Source organism: Capra hircus, chromosome 8, assembly GCF_001704415.2.
Source record: "Capra hircus breed San Clemente chromosome 8, ASM170441v1, whole genome shotgun sequence".
Taxonomy (NCBI): Eukaryota; Metazoa; Chordata; class Mammalia; order Artiodactyla; family Bovidae; genus Capra; species Capra hircus.
Window position 1 is genome coordinate 62,423,829 of NC_030815.1, and position 12,280 is coordinate 62,436,108.

Sequence of the window (12,280 nt, forward strand, 5' to 3'; positions counted from 1 at the left end):
CCATGGACCATCATCACATGGAAAGTGTCTAAGGACTGCTGCTCAGGGAAAACTGGGGCATCTGTGGCACCACTTACATTCTTGGCGATCCCCCACGAACCAATCAAGGCTCAATTTTCTACCTACTGGCCATTCTTTCATAATGTCCTCTCCAATTCCCAGGTGTCCCTCCTGACTTGTGGCCTAAGTCCATTTGCGTGGACACCACCCCACTCTCTGAGCCCTGGTATATACTGATACTGATGTCTGTACCAGGCCCTGCTCAACCCAGAGTTGGGTTCACACTCAGTGTCCTGATCTCGCACCCACTGCTCTTATGGAAATGGCACAGTGGTAAACTATCCTGTAAAAAATAAATCAGACTGCAGCCAAACAGTAGTATTTGCCTCCCAAGCTTTATCCCCCCATGTGCCAGGCCCAGAGCTCTCTTCATGTATCAGACAGCATTCTCCTCTCAGAGGGGGCATTTAGGAAAGGATTTGGAGTGTGAGTGGGTGACTGAAGAGATGCATGTTCTTACTGAATGGTACAGAGATGGGACATTGAATGGCTCTCTGATTTGTCCAGTGTGGGAGTGCAGCAAGAAATGAGGTGAGACTCTGCTCACATCACCCTTCCTGGGATCCTCCCGACCTCCCTGAATGAACGGGGGCGGGGGAGAGCACTGATCTGACCAGAAGATTTCCCTCTTCCCTCAAGTCTGCAGAAGGAGCCTGATTTGAGTTTTAGATTTGCGCAAGTCTTTTTCTGCCCTTGGCCTCAGTTTCCTCCTGAAGGGAGTGCGTGTGCAGTGGCTGCTGATCTCTGAGCATCCTTTCCAGCCATGAGTGTCTTTGAATCTCTGCATTACTGAGTTAAAGTGAAACCCGTGTGATTCAAATCCACCCTGATTAGGAGCCTTCTTTCGTAGTGAGCCCACACCTAGAAGCCTGCCCATGTTTGAAGAAGAAATCACGGGGATTGGTTGACGATATCTTTCTTGAGAGACCCATCTCCAAGGGCAACGTTCAAAATATTTAACAGCCAGCGTGCATGAGCACGACGGTCAGGAGGGTAGGAAGCAGCGGGTAGGGCCAACTGGGGCCTGCAGCCTGACAGCCTGCCTGGCCCTTCCTGCCATCCTGCCCAGCTTTCTCTGCTTGTTTTGGGGGGCCTGCCTCTTCCTCCCTGATTCTGCATCCAAGGCCCTAACTCAGTCTGCCCCCTCCAGGCTGCTTCTCTCCCCAGCTACTTTCTACATAGCGGCTGGAAATACCCTCATGCATCCAAACCCTAATGTCATCCTATTTCCCCCTCAGCAGATGCTCTGGCAGCCCCCTGCTGTGCCTGGCCCCTGGTCAGCTGACCCTCACCCTCATGCCTTTATAAAATGTTCCAGACTGGGAACGGGTTTGGTTAAGAGACCTGAGTCCTAGCCGAGCTTGGCCCCTGTCTGCCGTGACCTCATGTGTCTCTCCGTGACCTCGGCGAGTCCCTGCCCCCCCCAGGGTGTTAGTTTCCTTACCTGTGAATGAACAACTTAGATGGCGCTCCCGTGGTTCAGTGAGGAGTTTCTGGAGAAATGCGAGTCTTCGGCAGCTGACTGCTCTCTCTCTTTCTCTCCCTCTTTCTCTCTCTCTCTGCACCCGCCCCGCAACCACCACTGTAGAATGCACTGCTGCCCGCGGGCCTGAGGCAGAAGGATCAGACCACCAAGGCGCCCACAGGCCCCTTTAGAAGGGAGGAGCTCTTGGATCACTTGGAAAAGCAAGCAAAGGAGTTTAAGGACCGAGAAGATCTGGTCCCCTACACAGGGGAGAAGCGAGGTACTGGACGATGTTGTGCTTTTGAGTACGTCACCCCTCCATGCATCACTGAGTGCCAGCTGTAAGCCAGGCCCCGTGTTGGGCCACATGTGACTGGGCCGCCTTGCCTTCATCCCTGCCTGGCCCAAAGTTACAGCCCAGCTCCAAAAGCATCAATGTGTGAGGTAGATTTAGCGAAGTTTGGGGCTCAACCAGGCCCGAAACACTTCCCCCTAAGTCCCCTCTAACTAGGGTGTCCTGATTACTCTTCATCCAAACCTGATACAGTTGAAAGGGAAGGAAGGAACTATTAAAATGATATCAGGACATGAGGCCCAGACAAAGTCTGTGCCCTCCAACCAGAAACAAGAGATACCCTCTCCCTACCCTAACTGTCCCTGCTCTTTCCCCACAGCCCCTCTCTCTGGCAGCTGCAGCTCCCCTTCCTTCATCCGTCCCCCGTGACTCTCTGCCCCAGCCTAAGGCACACCATCCAGAGTCGGGGAACAGAGAGGCACCCCGACTACCCAACCCTTCCAGAACTTCCCCTACACTCCAAACCCTCCTCCTGTCCTCTGGGATCGTGCTCATCCTTGCTCACTGCCCTGCTGCCCCCACAGGCCTCTTTCTGTTCCCCAGACACTCCCAGCTTTTGTCCACCTTAGGACCTTTGCACAGATGCCTTCTGCCTGGAATGCAGGTCCTCTGTCTGGCTCCACGCTGTCTTCAGGGCTAGCTCCCCTCTTCTGTAAGAGATGTGATGGTTAGAAGCATAGACTGGAGCTGGGTCTACTCTGGCTGCAATCTTGGCACTACCCCTTACTAGCTGTGTGAACTTGAGTACATTTGTTTGTTGGCCGCACTGCAAGGCTTGTGGGATATTATTAGTCCCCGACCAGGGATGGAACCTGCACCCCCTGTGGTGGAAGCTCAGAGTCTTAACCACTGGACTGCCAGGGAATTCCCTCAAGTACATTTTTAAACCTGCTGTGCCTCCATTCCCTCATTTGTGAAATGGGGGTGACGAAAAGAATATTACCAGCCTCCTGAGGGTGTTCTAAGGATTGAGTTTTTATATATATATATATAGATATAGATATAGATATATAGCACTTAGCACAGCACCTGGCCCATCATGAATGCAATATCAGTATCAGCTATTATTACCCTCTTGGTCTCAACTGTACTGTCTCCTCTTTCAGGAAAGCCTTTCCTGTCCCTACTGGTTAGCACATTCCATCCATTCAACTCCCCCTCAGTTAGTCTCCATCTCAGAAGCCTTTGTGTGTTCTTCAGAACAATTTATTCACACCGGCCTGTAAGCTCCATGAGGCAGGCACTCAGACACTTTTGCTCACACAGTTCCTGCAGCACCCAGCAGGGCTCAAGAGAGAGGTGCTGAATGAATGCTGCTGCTGCTGCTAAGTCACTTCAGTTGTGTCCGACTCTGTGTGACCCCATAGACGGCAGCCCACTAGGCTCCTCTGTTCCTGGGATTCTCCAGGCAAGAACACTGGAGTGGGTTGCCATTTCCTTCGCCAGTGCATGAAAGTGAAAAGTAATGCGTTCAAATTGATCACATGCATAATGGACCTTGTAGACTTTTTCCTTAGAATATAAGCTCCATGGGTACTAGTACCACACCTGTCTGGTTCATTGTTATATTCCTGTACCTCATAAACCCTAGCACATTGTAGGCACCCAGTAAATAGCTGTTGAATGAAAGCATTAATTCTAATTAATTAATTGGGTAATTCTTTATTTTTTGCCTCTTCCATTGTCACCCCCCAAGGATGTCAGCATGGTGAGCCAAGGGTCCCTGTCTGTGGCTTTGTCCCTATGTCAACAGAGCAACTGAGCAGGCATGCCTTGTTGTGTTAGCACAATCCAGTACACAGAGTAACTGCCTGATAAATAATAAAATGAAAGAGCAGGAAGGGGTGGACATTGCAGGGAGGATGTCAAGCCACCCAGCGCTTGCAGTTGGAGCTCAGTCCAGATTTTACCAAAAACTTGGAAGGTCAGGGAAGCCCAGGAGACATCTGGATCACAGAGCTTTGGAAAAATTGTGTGATCTGAGGCATCCTGGAGTGGCAGGCAGGGGAAGGGAGCCTGGACCATAAAGCCTAGGTGTGCCTGGCTGAGAGTATAGGTGCAAGCTTGTTTTAAGCAAGGTACTTGTGCCTTGAAGAGTGATTTCAGGTGCAGCAGGTAAAGATTTTAAAAAATCTTTGGATTTCGAGGGGTCTTGAAACTCCCATTAGCCCACCTACACATCTGAAAACTGGGGAAAGCAAGGCTGTGAGAGTCAAGAACAGGCCTGGGTGGACATTTGGTGAGTCATTGCTGCCATCTGCTCCCTTGTGTAGCCCTCCCTCTCCCAGGGGAGGAGCTGGAGATGAGATGGGGGATGGGGAGGGAATCTGGGCTGCACACCAACCAATCTTGCTGCCCCTTCGCAGAATGCTGACCTGGCCCTGAGCCGGGAACAGCTCTCCAGACTCCCAGAGCCTGAGTGCCTTCATCAAAGGCCAGGCTGACCCAAGGAGGGTAGCTATAATTTATTCTATTTTTACAATAATGACAAGCCTAAAAGGTTTATCATCACTAACATCATCGCCACCAGCATCATCGTCATCATAAAATATTTACATGATGATTGTTGGAGTCCATGTATGTTGAATAAGTACGGGTCTCAACAGAGAGAGTGTAGAAGGAGACATTCCAGCTGTAAAAGGCAGACTCAGGGCCATTCAGCCCAGCCCTGCTGAGCACCTGCCCCACACCGGGCCTAGAGGGAGCCTAGGCTGAGGGGAAATCGCATATCAGTCACTACAAGATCTGGCAGGATGTACTAGGGGCCATAAACTGGTGCAAAATCTTGAGGAATTTGGATTTTCCTTCACTCTCATTCAAGTGGGGGAATCAGAACAAAGTTCCAAGCAGGTTATTTTCATTATGCAGATTTGGCTCCATGTGCAAGAGAAACAAGTAAAATGAAAGAGACTTAAGATGAATATTTAGTTTTCTTTTACTTAGTAGAGCTGCAGGGTTAGGCATTCCAAGGTTGGTAAGACATCTTTCTTGGGGTTAGGAATCAAGAGCTTTTCCAGTTTTTCATTCTGCCATCCTTGCAATACATCTTTGTCCTCCTGGTTCTTTTGGCTGGCTGCTGAAGCTCCAGTCAGCATAGCCATATCCCAACTAGTAAGATGAAGGAAGGGAAGAAGTCTGAGTCTTGTGATATCTGAGTCACCACCTCTATGGAGGCACCTGCTACAGTAGTGTAATAAACTAAAGTCTTAAATATTTACTGAATGTTCATCCTAGTCACTGCATCAGCTGTTTTCACAGTTTGTTTTCTTTTTCGCCCTTTTTGCCCTTTCCCAGATCCACCTCTGGTGAAAGTTATTATACATCTCCCAGATGATTTTTTGCCTGTTCTGCTTATATAGGTAACTGATCTTTGCTGTAAACATTTTAAGTAATAAAGAAGTAATTCTTTCCACTGAGAGATGGTCCCCTGGTCCTATTTTAGTGAATATCCTTGTGGACATTTCTCTTTGCACTTCCCATCCCTCTTCATCTGTGGTCCAAGTCACTATCATCTGTCATCTAGACTTTTGCAGGAGACTCCTAACCATCAGCCATCTCTTGGCTTCCATCCTGGCCCCATTTCAGATTATTCTCAGTCAATAGCCAAAGTGAGCAGTTGTTTTTTTTTAAATTATTAAATTCACATAACATTAACTATTTTAAAGTGAACAATTTAGTAGCATTTAGTATATACACAACGTTGTGTCGCTACCATCTCTATCTAGATCTAAAACATTGTCATCCAAAATAAAACCCTGTACCCAATAAGCAGCTATTCTCCATGCCCCCTGTCCCCTACCCCTGGCAATCACCAGTCTGTTTCTATAGATTTACCTATTCTGGATATCTCCCCTAAATTGTATCATAAAATATGTGACTTTGTGTGTCTGGCTTCTTTCACTTAGAATATTGTTTTCAAGACTCATTCATTCCCTTTTATTACTGAATGATATTCCCCAGTCTGTCCATTTATCCATTGATAAACATTTTGGTAGTTTTTGGCTACTGTGATTAGTGCTTCTATGAGCATTCCTGTATAAGTATTTGCTTGAATAACTGTTTTCAGTTCTTTGGGGTATATATCTAGGAGCGAAATTGCTAGATCATATGTAATTCTACATTTAATTTTTTGAAGAAGTACCAAACTATTTTCCAAAGCAACGGCACTGTTTCACATTCCCACCAGCAATATATGAGGGTCAGTTTCTCCACATCCTTGCCAACACTTGTTAGTTTCCATTTTAACTTTTGATTTTTGTTATAGTCATTATCACGATTGTGAGAAGGTCTCTCATTCTAATTCTGATTTGCATTTCCCTAATGACCAAAGTTGTTGAGCATCTTGTCATGTGCTTGTTGCCCATCTGTACAACTGACCCTCCATATCTGTAGGTTCTGTATCATGGATTCAACCAACCATGAATCAGAAATATTGTTTTTAATTCCACAAATTTTAAAAAAGCAAAACTTGAATTTGTCTCACACTTGCAACTATTTACATTGTATTTACATTGTAGTAGGTATAAATAATCTAGAGATGATTTAAAGTATACAGAAGGATGTGTGTATATGCAAATATTATGCCATTTTATATGTGACTTGAGCACCCAATCCCCCTCAGATACCGAGAGGCAATTGTATATCCTCTTTGGAGAAATGTCTATAAGCCCTTTGCTCATTTTTAAATAGGTTGTTTTTCTTTTGGTAGTTGAGTTGTTAAAGTTCTTTATATATTCCGAATACTAAAAGTACATGATTTTTGAATATTTTTTCTTCTTCTATATGTTGTCTTTCTACTTTCTTGATGATGCCCTTTGATGCACAAAGGTTTTAAATTTTAAATTCAGTTGATCAGTTTTTCTCTAGTTGCTTATTCTTTTTTGTCATATCTAGGAATACTTTGCCAGATCTAAGGTCATGAAGATTTATGTTTATGTGTTCTTCTAAGAATTTTATAGTTTTAACTATTATACTTCAGTCATCGATCTGTTTCCAGTTGGGTTTTTGTGTACGGTGTGAGATAGAGATCCAGCTTTATCTTTTTGCCTATTGATATCCAGTTGTCCCAGAACCATTTCTTGAAGAAACTATTTTTCCCCATTTAATGGATTTGACAAGTTCATCAAAAGTCAGTTTGCTTAAAATGTATGGGTTTATTTCTGGACTCTCAATTCTACCTCATTGTGTTGTATGTCTGTTCTTATGTTAGTGCCACATTGCTTAATCTTATAGTAAGTTCTGAAATCAGGAAGTCTGAATCCTCCAACTTTGTTTTTATCAAGATTTTTTGACTGATTGGAGTCCCTTACAATCATATGAATTTGAGGTTTGGCTTTTCTATTTCTGCAAAAAAAAAAAAAAAAAGACCATTGAGATTTTGATAAAGATGGCTTTGAAGCTGTGGGTTGTTTTGGGCAGTATTACCATTTTAATATTGCCTTCCAATCTTTAAAATTGGGATTCCTTTTTGCTTGTTTAGGTCTTTTTAAATTTTTTTCAGCAGTGTTTTGTGGGCTTTCCAAGTAGCTCAATAAAAGACTCTGCCTGCCAATGCAGGAGATTGTACAAATCCTTCACCTCTTTGGTTAAATTTATTCCTAAGTATTTTGTTCTTTAGGATGCTATTGTAGATGAAATTATTTTTCTAGTTTCCCTTTAAGATTTTTCATTGCTGGTGTATAGAAATACCGCTTAGTTTTATACGTTAATCTTGTACCCTGTTTTTTTGTGTGTGGAGTCTTTAGGGTTTTCTACATATAAGATCATATCATCTGAGAACAGAGATAAGTTTACGTTTTCCTTTCCAGTCTGCTAAGTCGCTTCAGTCGTGTCTGACTCTGTGTGACCCCATAGACGGCAGCCCACCAGGCTCCCCCATCCCTGGGATTCTCCAGGCAAGAACACTGGAGTGGGTTGCCATTTCCTTCTCCAATGCATGAAAGTGAAAAGTGAAAGTCAAGTCGCTCAGTCGTGTCTGACTCTTAGCGACCCCATGGACTGCAGCCTACCAGGCTCCTCCATCCATGGGATTTTCCAGGCAAGAGTACTGGAGTGGGGTGCCATTGCCTTTCCAGTCTGGATACCATTTATTTCTTGTCCATTCAGTTCGACTAGAACTTTATGTACACAGTTGGGTAGGAGCAGTGAAAGTGGGCATTCTCATCTTGTCACTGATCTGAGGGTCTCATTTCCCCACTCTGTCGAATTCCAGCTCATAGATCATCTTCCCTGAAACACCCTATCCCAAAGAGCAGAGTCCACCTCACCCACACCCCAGCCTGGAACTTCCTAATCTTTTGCTTGGCTTTATTTTCCTTTGTGATGCTTAGTGCTATCTGTTATCTTTACATGTTTGCTTGTTACCTGTCCTCTTTCACTAAACAGTAAACTGTTCCCTGCTGTCCACCTAGTGCCAAGAAAGGTACCTAGAACATAGGAAGGACTCAATAAATTGTTAATTGTAGTTCAGTCACTAAGTTGTGTCTGACTCTTTGCAAGCCCATGAACTGCAGCACGCCAGGCTTCCCTGTCCTTCACTACCTCCGGGAGATACTCAAACTCATGTCCGTTGAGTCAGTGATGCCATCCAACCATCTCATCCTTTGTCTTCCCCTTCTCCTCTTGCCCTCAGTCTTTCCCAGCATCAGAGTTTTTCCAGTGAATCAGTTCTTCACATCTGGTGGCCAAAGTGTTGGAGCTTCAGCTTCAGCATCAGTCCTTCCAGTGAATATTCAGGGTTGACTGCAACTCAATAAACATGTTGCATGAATAAAGATATATGTGTGTGTGTGTGTGTGTGTGTATGCAATTTTTCAGGCTTCCCAGATGGCACTAGTGGTAAGAACCTGCCTGCCAATGCAGGAGACATAAGAGCCGTGGGTTCAATCCCTGGGTCGGGAAGATCCTCTTGAGGATTGCATGGCAACCCACTGCAGTATTCTTGCGTGCAGAATCCCATGGACAGAGGAGCCTGGTGGGTACATAAAGTCACACAGAGTCAGACACAACTGAGCAACTTAGCATGCACACATGCAATTTTTTATAACCAGAATTAAATAATTTATGCTATTCTGTAAGCTTGCTTTTGATAGCTTACAGCGAACGGTGTTGGATTATTGATCTCCGAAGAAGAAGATTTAGCTTCGGGACCAGGGACCAGGCTTGATCACTCAAGAAATTTTGTGTAGCAGAGTTTTATTAAAGTATGAAAAGGGACAGAGAAACCTTCTGACATAGACATCAGAAGGGGGACAGAGAGTGCCCCCCTGCCAGTTTTAGCAAGGTGTTTTATGTCTGTTAGAAAGTTATTAATCAGATAAGAAAGACACCTCAAGGCTGATGGAGTTTCACCAGGCCCCTCTCCCACAATCTTCATTTTTGAGATAGGATGGCACGAGGTGTGTCATCCCCCAGCCATAAAACAATTGAGATGAATACAGGTTTTTTGAGCTATTGTCAGCCAAAAGTTAGTCTTTGGTGGAACCATTTTGAAGAAAGGCAAATTCCAAAGCAAATACATAGTTTTCATTAACATAGCTTAAGGAAAACATTTCCAGAAGAAAAATGCATTGGTTAGCTCAAGGTTTGAGAAAAGTTAAGTTCGGGTGGAACCAGGTGTCATCATAGCAACACAGAATTTTAAGAGACTTGCAGCCTATTTCCTCCATTTGGAGACCCCTGGCCTTCCTGCCTGTTAACCTCTCACTTTTTCACACATGTTGTCTTGGGCATTTTCCTTTCTGAGTGAGTAGAGCTCTCTGTCATCCTTTTGTGGGATCGCCATTGTGTGGATGCCCCATAATTTCTTCAAAAGGCCATCTTGGTGCACTCTGCAGCCGCCAGCCATCCCCGTGTGTGCCTCTTTGCTCTCTCATTCAGTTATGAGTCTGACACTTTAAAAGTATAGTGTCCCAAGTTTCTCCCTATTCTTCCTCTTTTACTAATCTGAGTGTATGTATTTGTTTTAGACATGTTTCTAAGTTTTTCTCTCATACCAGAACCCTTGTTTAGAGCATTCCAGACCCTGGCATTCGATTATATTTTTCTTTTGCATTTTTTTTCTACTTACTGATTGTTAAAATTAATGACCAGTGTTTTCAATAGTGAACAGTCTCCTCTGACCAAGTTCTAAAGTTCTTGTTTGTTGGAGATCTCTGATTCCCTTTCTCTGAGCCAGTTTGGCACTGGGTCCCCAGAGAGAGGAGTTTTCAGGATATCTTGGCATGGAGGGATCCACAGGACTCTGGACGGCCCACCTGGGGTCAGTGCCAGAGGCTGCCCCAGTGCAGTGGCGCTCCGTGTAACTGGCATCTCATGTGTTTTCAGGAAAGGTCTGGGTCCCCAAGCAGAAGCCGATGGACCCCGTGCTGGAAAGTGTGACACTGGAGCCAGAGCTGGAGGAGGCCCTGGCGAATGCCTCGGATGCGGAACTCTGTGACATTGCAGGTAGGAAGCATTCCTGACGCTTCCCCATGTCCTCTAAAGCATTTGACCTGCATCAGCAGGGGAGCCTTGAGTGATGTATTTCAACATAAATACCCTCTCTCTTTCTAAAAAGGACTAGAGGAGATGGAAACCTATTATCAAGAACCGAAATGAGTGAAATAGAGATAAAAACACCCAAACCCTGTCCACCTCGGAGCCCATCCCAGAGGAATGTGAGAGGCAGCCTAAGCCCTTCACCAGCCATTGCATCAAACCCTGCCCAGGCCTCCTGGGAAGAAAGACGAGAGGGGAGGAGACAGAGGGCTGCCGGCATCTCCGGTCCAGGGGGCTCACAGATACCTGGAATAGGTCATCTGATTTTACCACTTTGCACAATTCAGAGAGCTGGGCTTGGAGCCTATCACCCCATATCTCATATTCATACAGCACCCTCCATCTTCATGTGTGTTTCCATGTGATCTTCACAAACAGCCCCAAAAACTCCAGAAGGTGGCCTGGCATCCAGAGCCCTTCACCACCTGCTCTTGTCGCCTTATGACTGTCTGGTCCCTGCCCCACTTGTTGGTATCCCTTTGTCACTGGGGTCAGGCTCTGGCTGTAGTGTGCCCACTGTCACGCTGTGCTCCCTGGCCCAGTGGGGTAGCCGGTCTTTTTATTCAGCAATCTTGGGGGGCTACTAACCCTCACCCAGATGATGACAGGAGGGTGGACGGGATAGAGAGAGACTCAAGGCAAGTGGGAAGGGGAGAGGAAAGACGGGGTCAACTGTGAGTTCAGGGGAGGAGCCCACTTCTCCGGAGACTAAGTTGGTGGTGTTAGTGAAGGTGGGTGCCCTAGCCTGCCCAGGCTGCCCTAACAAGATACCACAGGCTAGTGACTTAAACAACAGAACTGTGTTTTTTCCAATAGTTCTGGAGGTTAGCTGTCCAAGACCAAGGTGTCCACAGGGTTGGTTCCCTCTGAGCCCTCTCTCCCGCGCTTGCAGATGACCGTCTCTCTCTGTCACTCTGTGCATGTGTCCCCTGGGGTCCCTTTGTGTGTCCTAATCTCCTTCTCGTAAGTACACCAGGCAGATTGCATTAGGGCCCACCTTAACAGCCTCATTGTCATTTAATCACTTCTTTAGAGACCTTATCTCTGAAAACAGTTACAAATTCTAAGGGGCTAGAAATTACCTTATTCAACATAGTAGAGGGACAAAGCAGGACATAATCAATTTAATTTTGGAGGGACAAAATTCAGCCGTAACAGTGAGAGAGGGACAAGTATACAGGAAATAAGGCCAATGGCCACCCACAGGGGGGCAGGTGTATATGAAAGTCCTTGAGTTCTTCCAGGGTCCACACTGGAGATAGGGAGGTGGGTGTCATTAGTATCGGCAAGCTCTAGGGTGGAAGGCCTGGTGGGAGTGGGGTCTGTGGCTCTGGAGGCTAGGGCCCTGGCTGGGGGAGAAGTCTTTGGGAGAAGAGTGGAAATAGGATGAAGGTAACCACCATGGATACCACAAATGGGCTGGGAACCCAAGGCCAAATCAAGATGGGCAGAGACTAATACAAGAGCTAGCAAGACAGTATGAGTGTTCAGGGCCTGCCGGGAGACTCAGAGGCAATGCCAGAGGCCAGTGAGGCTGCTATTGCCAGGGGACTCAGGTGGCTGCAGTGTCTTACGCTTTTCGCATCCTCCAGCTTTTTGTGCGTGTTGTGTACCAGTATGATGACATTCTTAGGGAGAGGGGGCCGGGGAACCAGAGCCAGGTTGCAGCAACCTGAGGAGTGAACAAGGGGAGCCAATGTGTAGACCCTCAACCCAGATAGCCTTTCCTGGGGAGGCGGAACATTTGGGAAAAGGCAAAGGGCAGTGGCTTGAAGGGTGTCAGGGCTGAGAGAGAAAGGTGTTCACTTTCACTATGAAGTACACAGCAGTGAGGGTGTGACCCTGGAAATGCAGCACTTAGG

The 12,280-nt window shown here is 46.1% G+C and overlaps 1 protein-coding gene across 4 annotated transcripts in view; it reads left to right on the top strand.

Annotated features, from left to right (window-relative positions):
• TMOD1 (tropomodulin 1) overlaps positions 1–12,280 on the top strand; it is an 88,982-nt gene that overhangs the window by 39,090 nt on the left and 37,612 nt on the right. For all 4 annotated transcript variants that reach the window (XM_018052202.1, XM_018052205.1, XM_018052203.1 and 1 more), the window contains 2 exons: positions 1,649–1,805; positions 10,206–10,325. In XM_018052202.1, the coding sequence (XP_017907691.1) occupies positions 1,649–1,805; positions 10,206–10,325 (277 nt within the window). The remainder of the gene's footprint in view (positions 1–1,648; positions 1,806–10,205; positions 10,326–12,280) is intronic.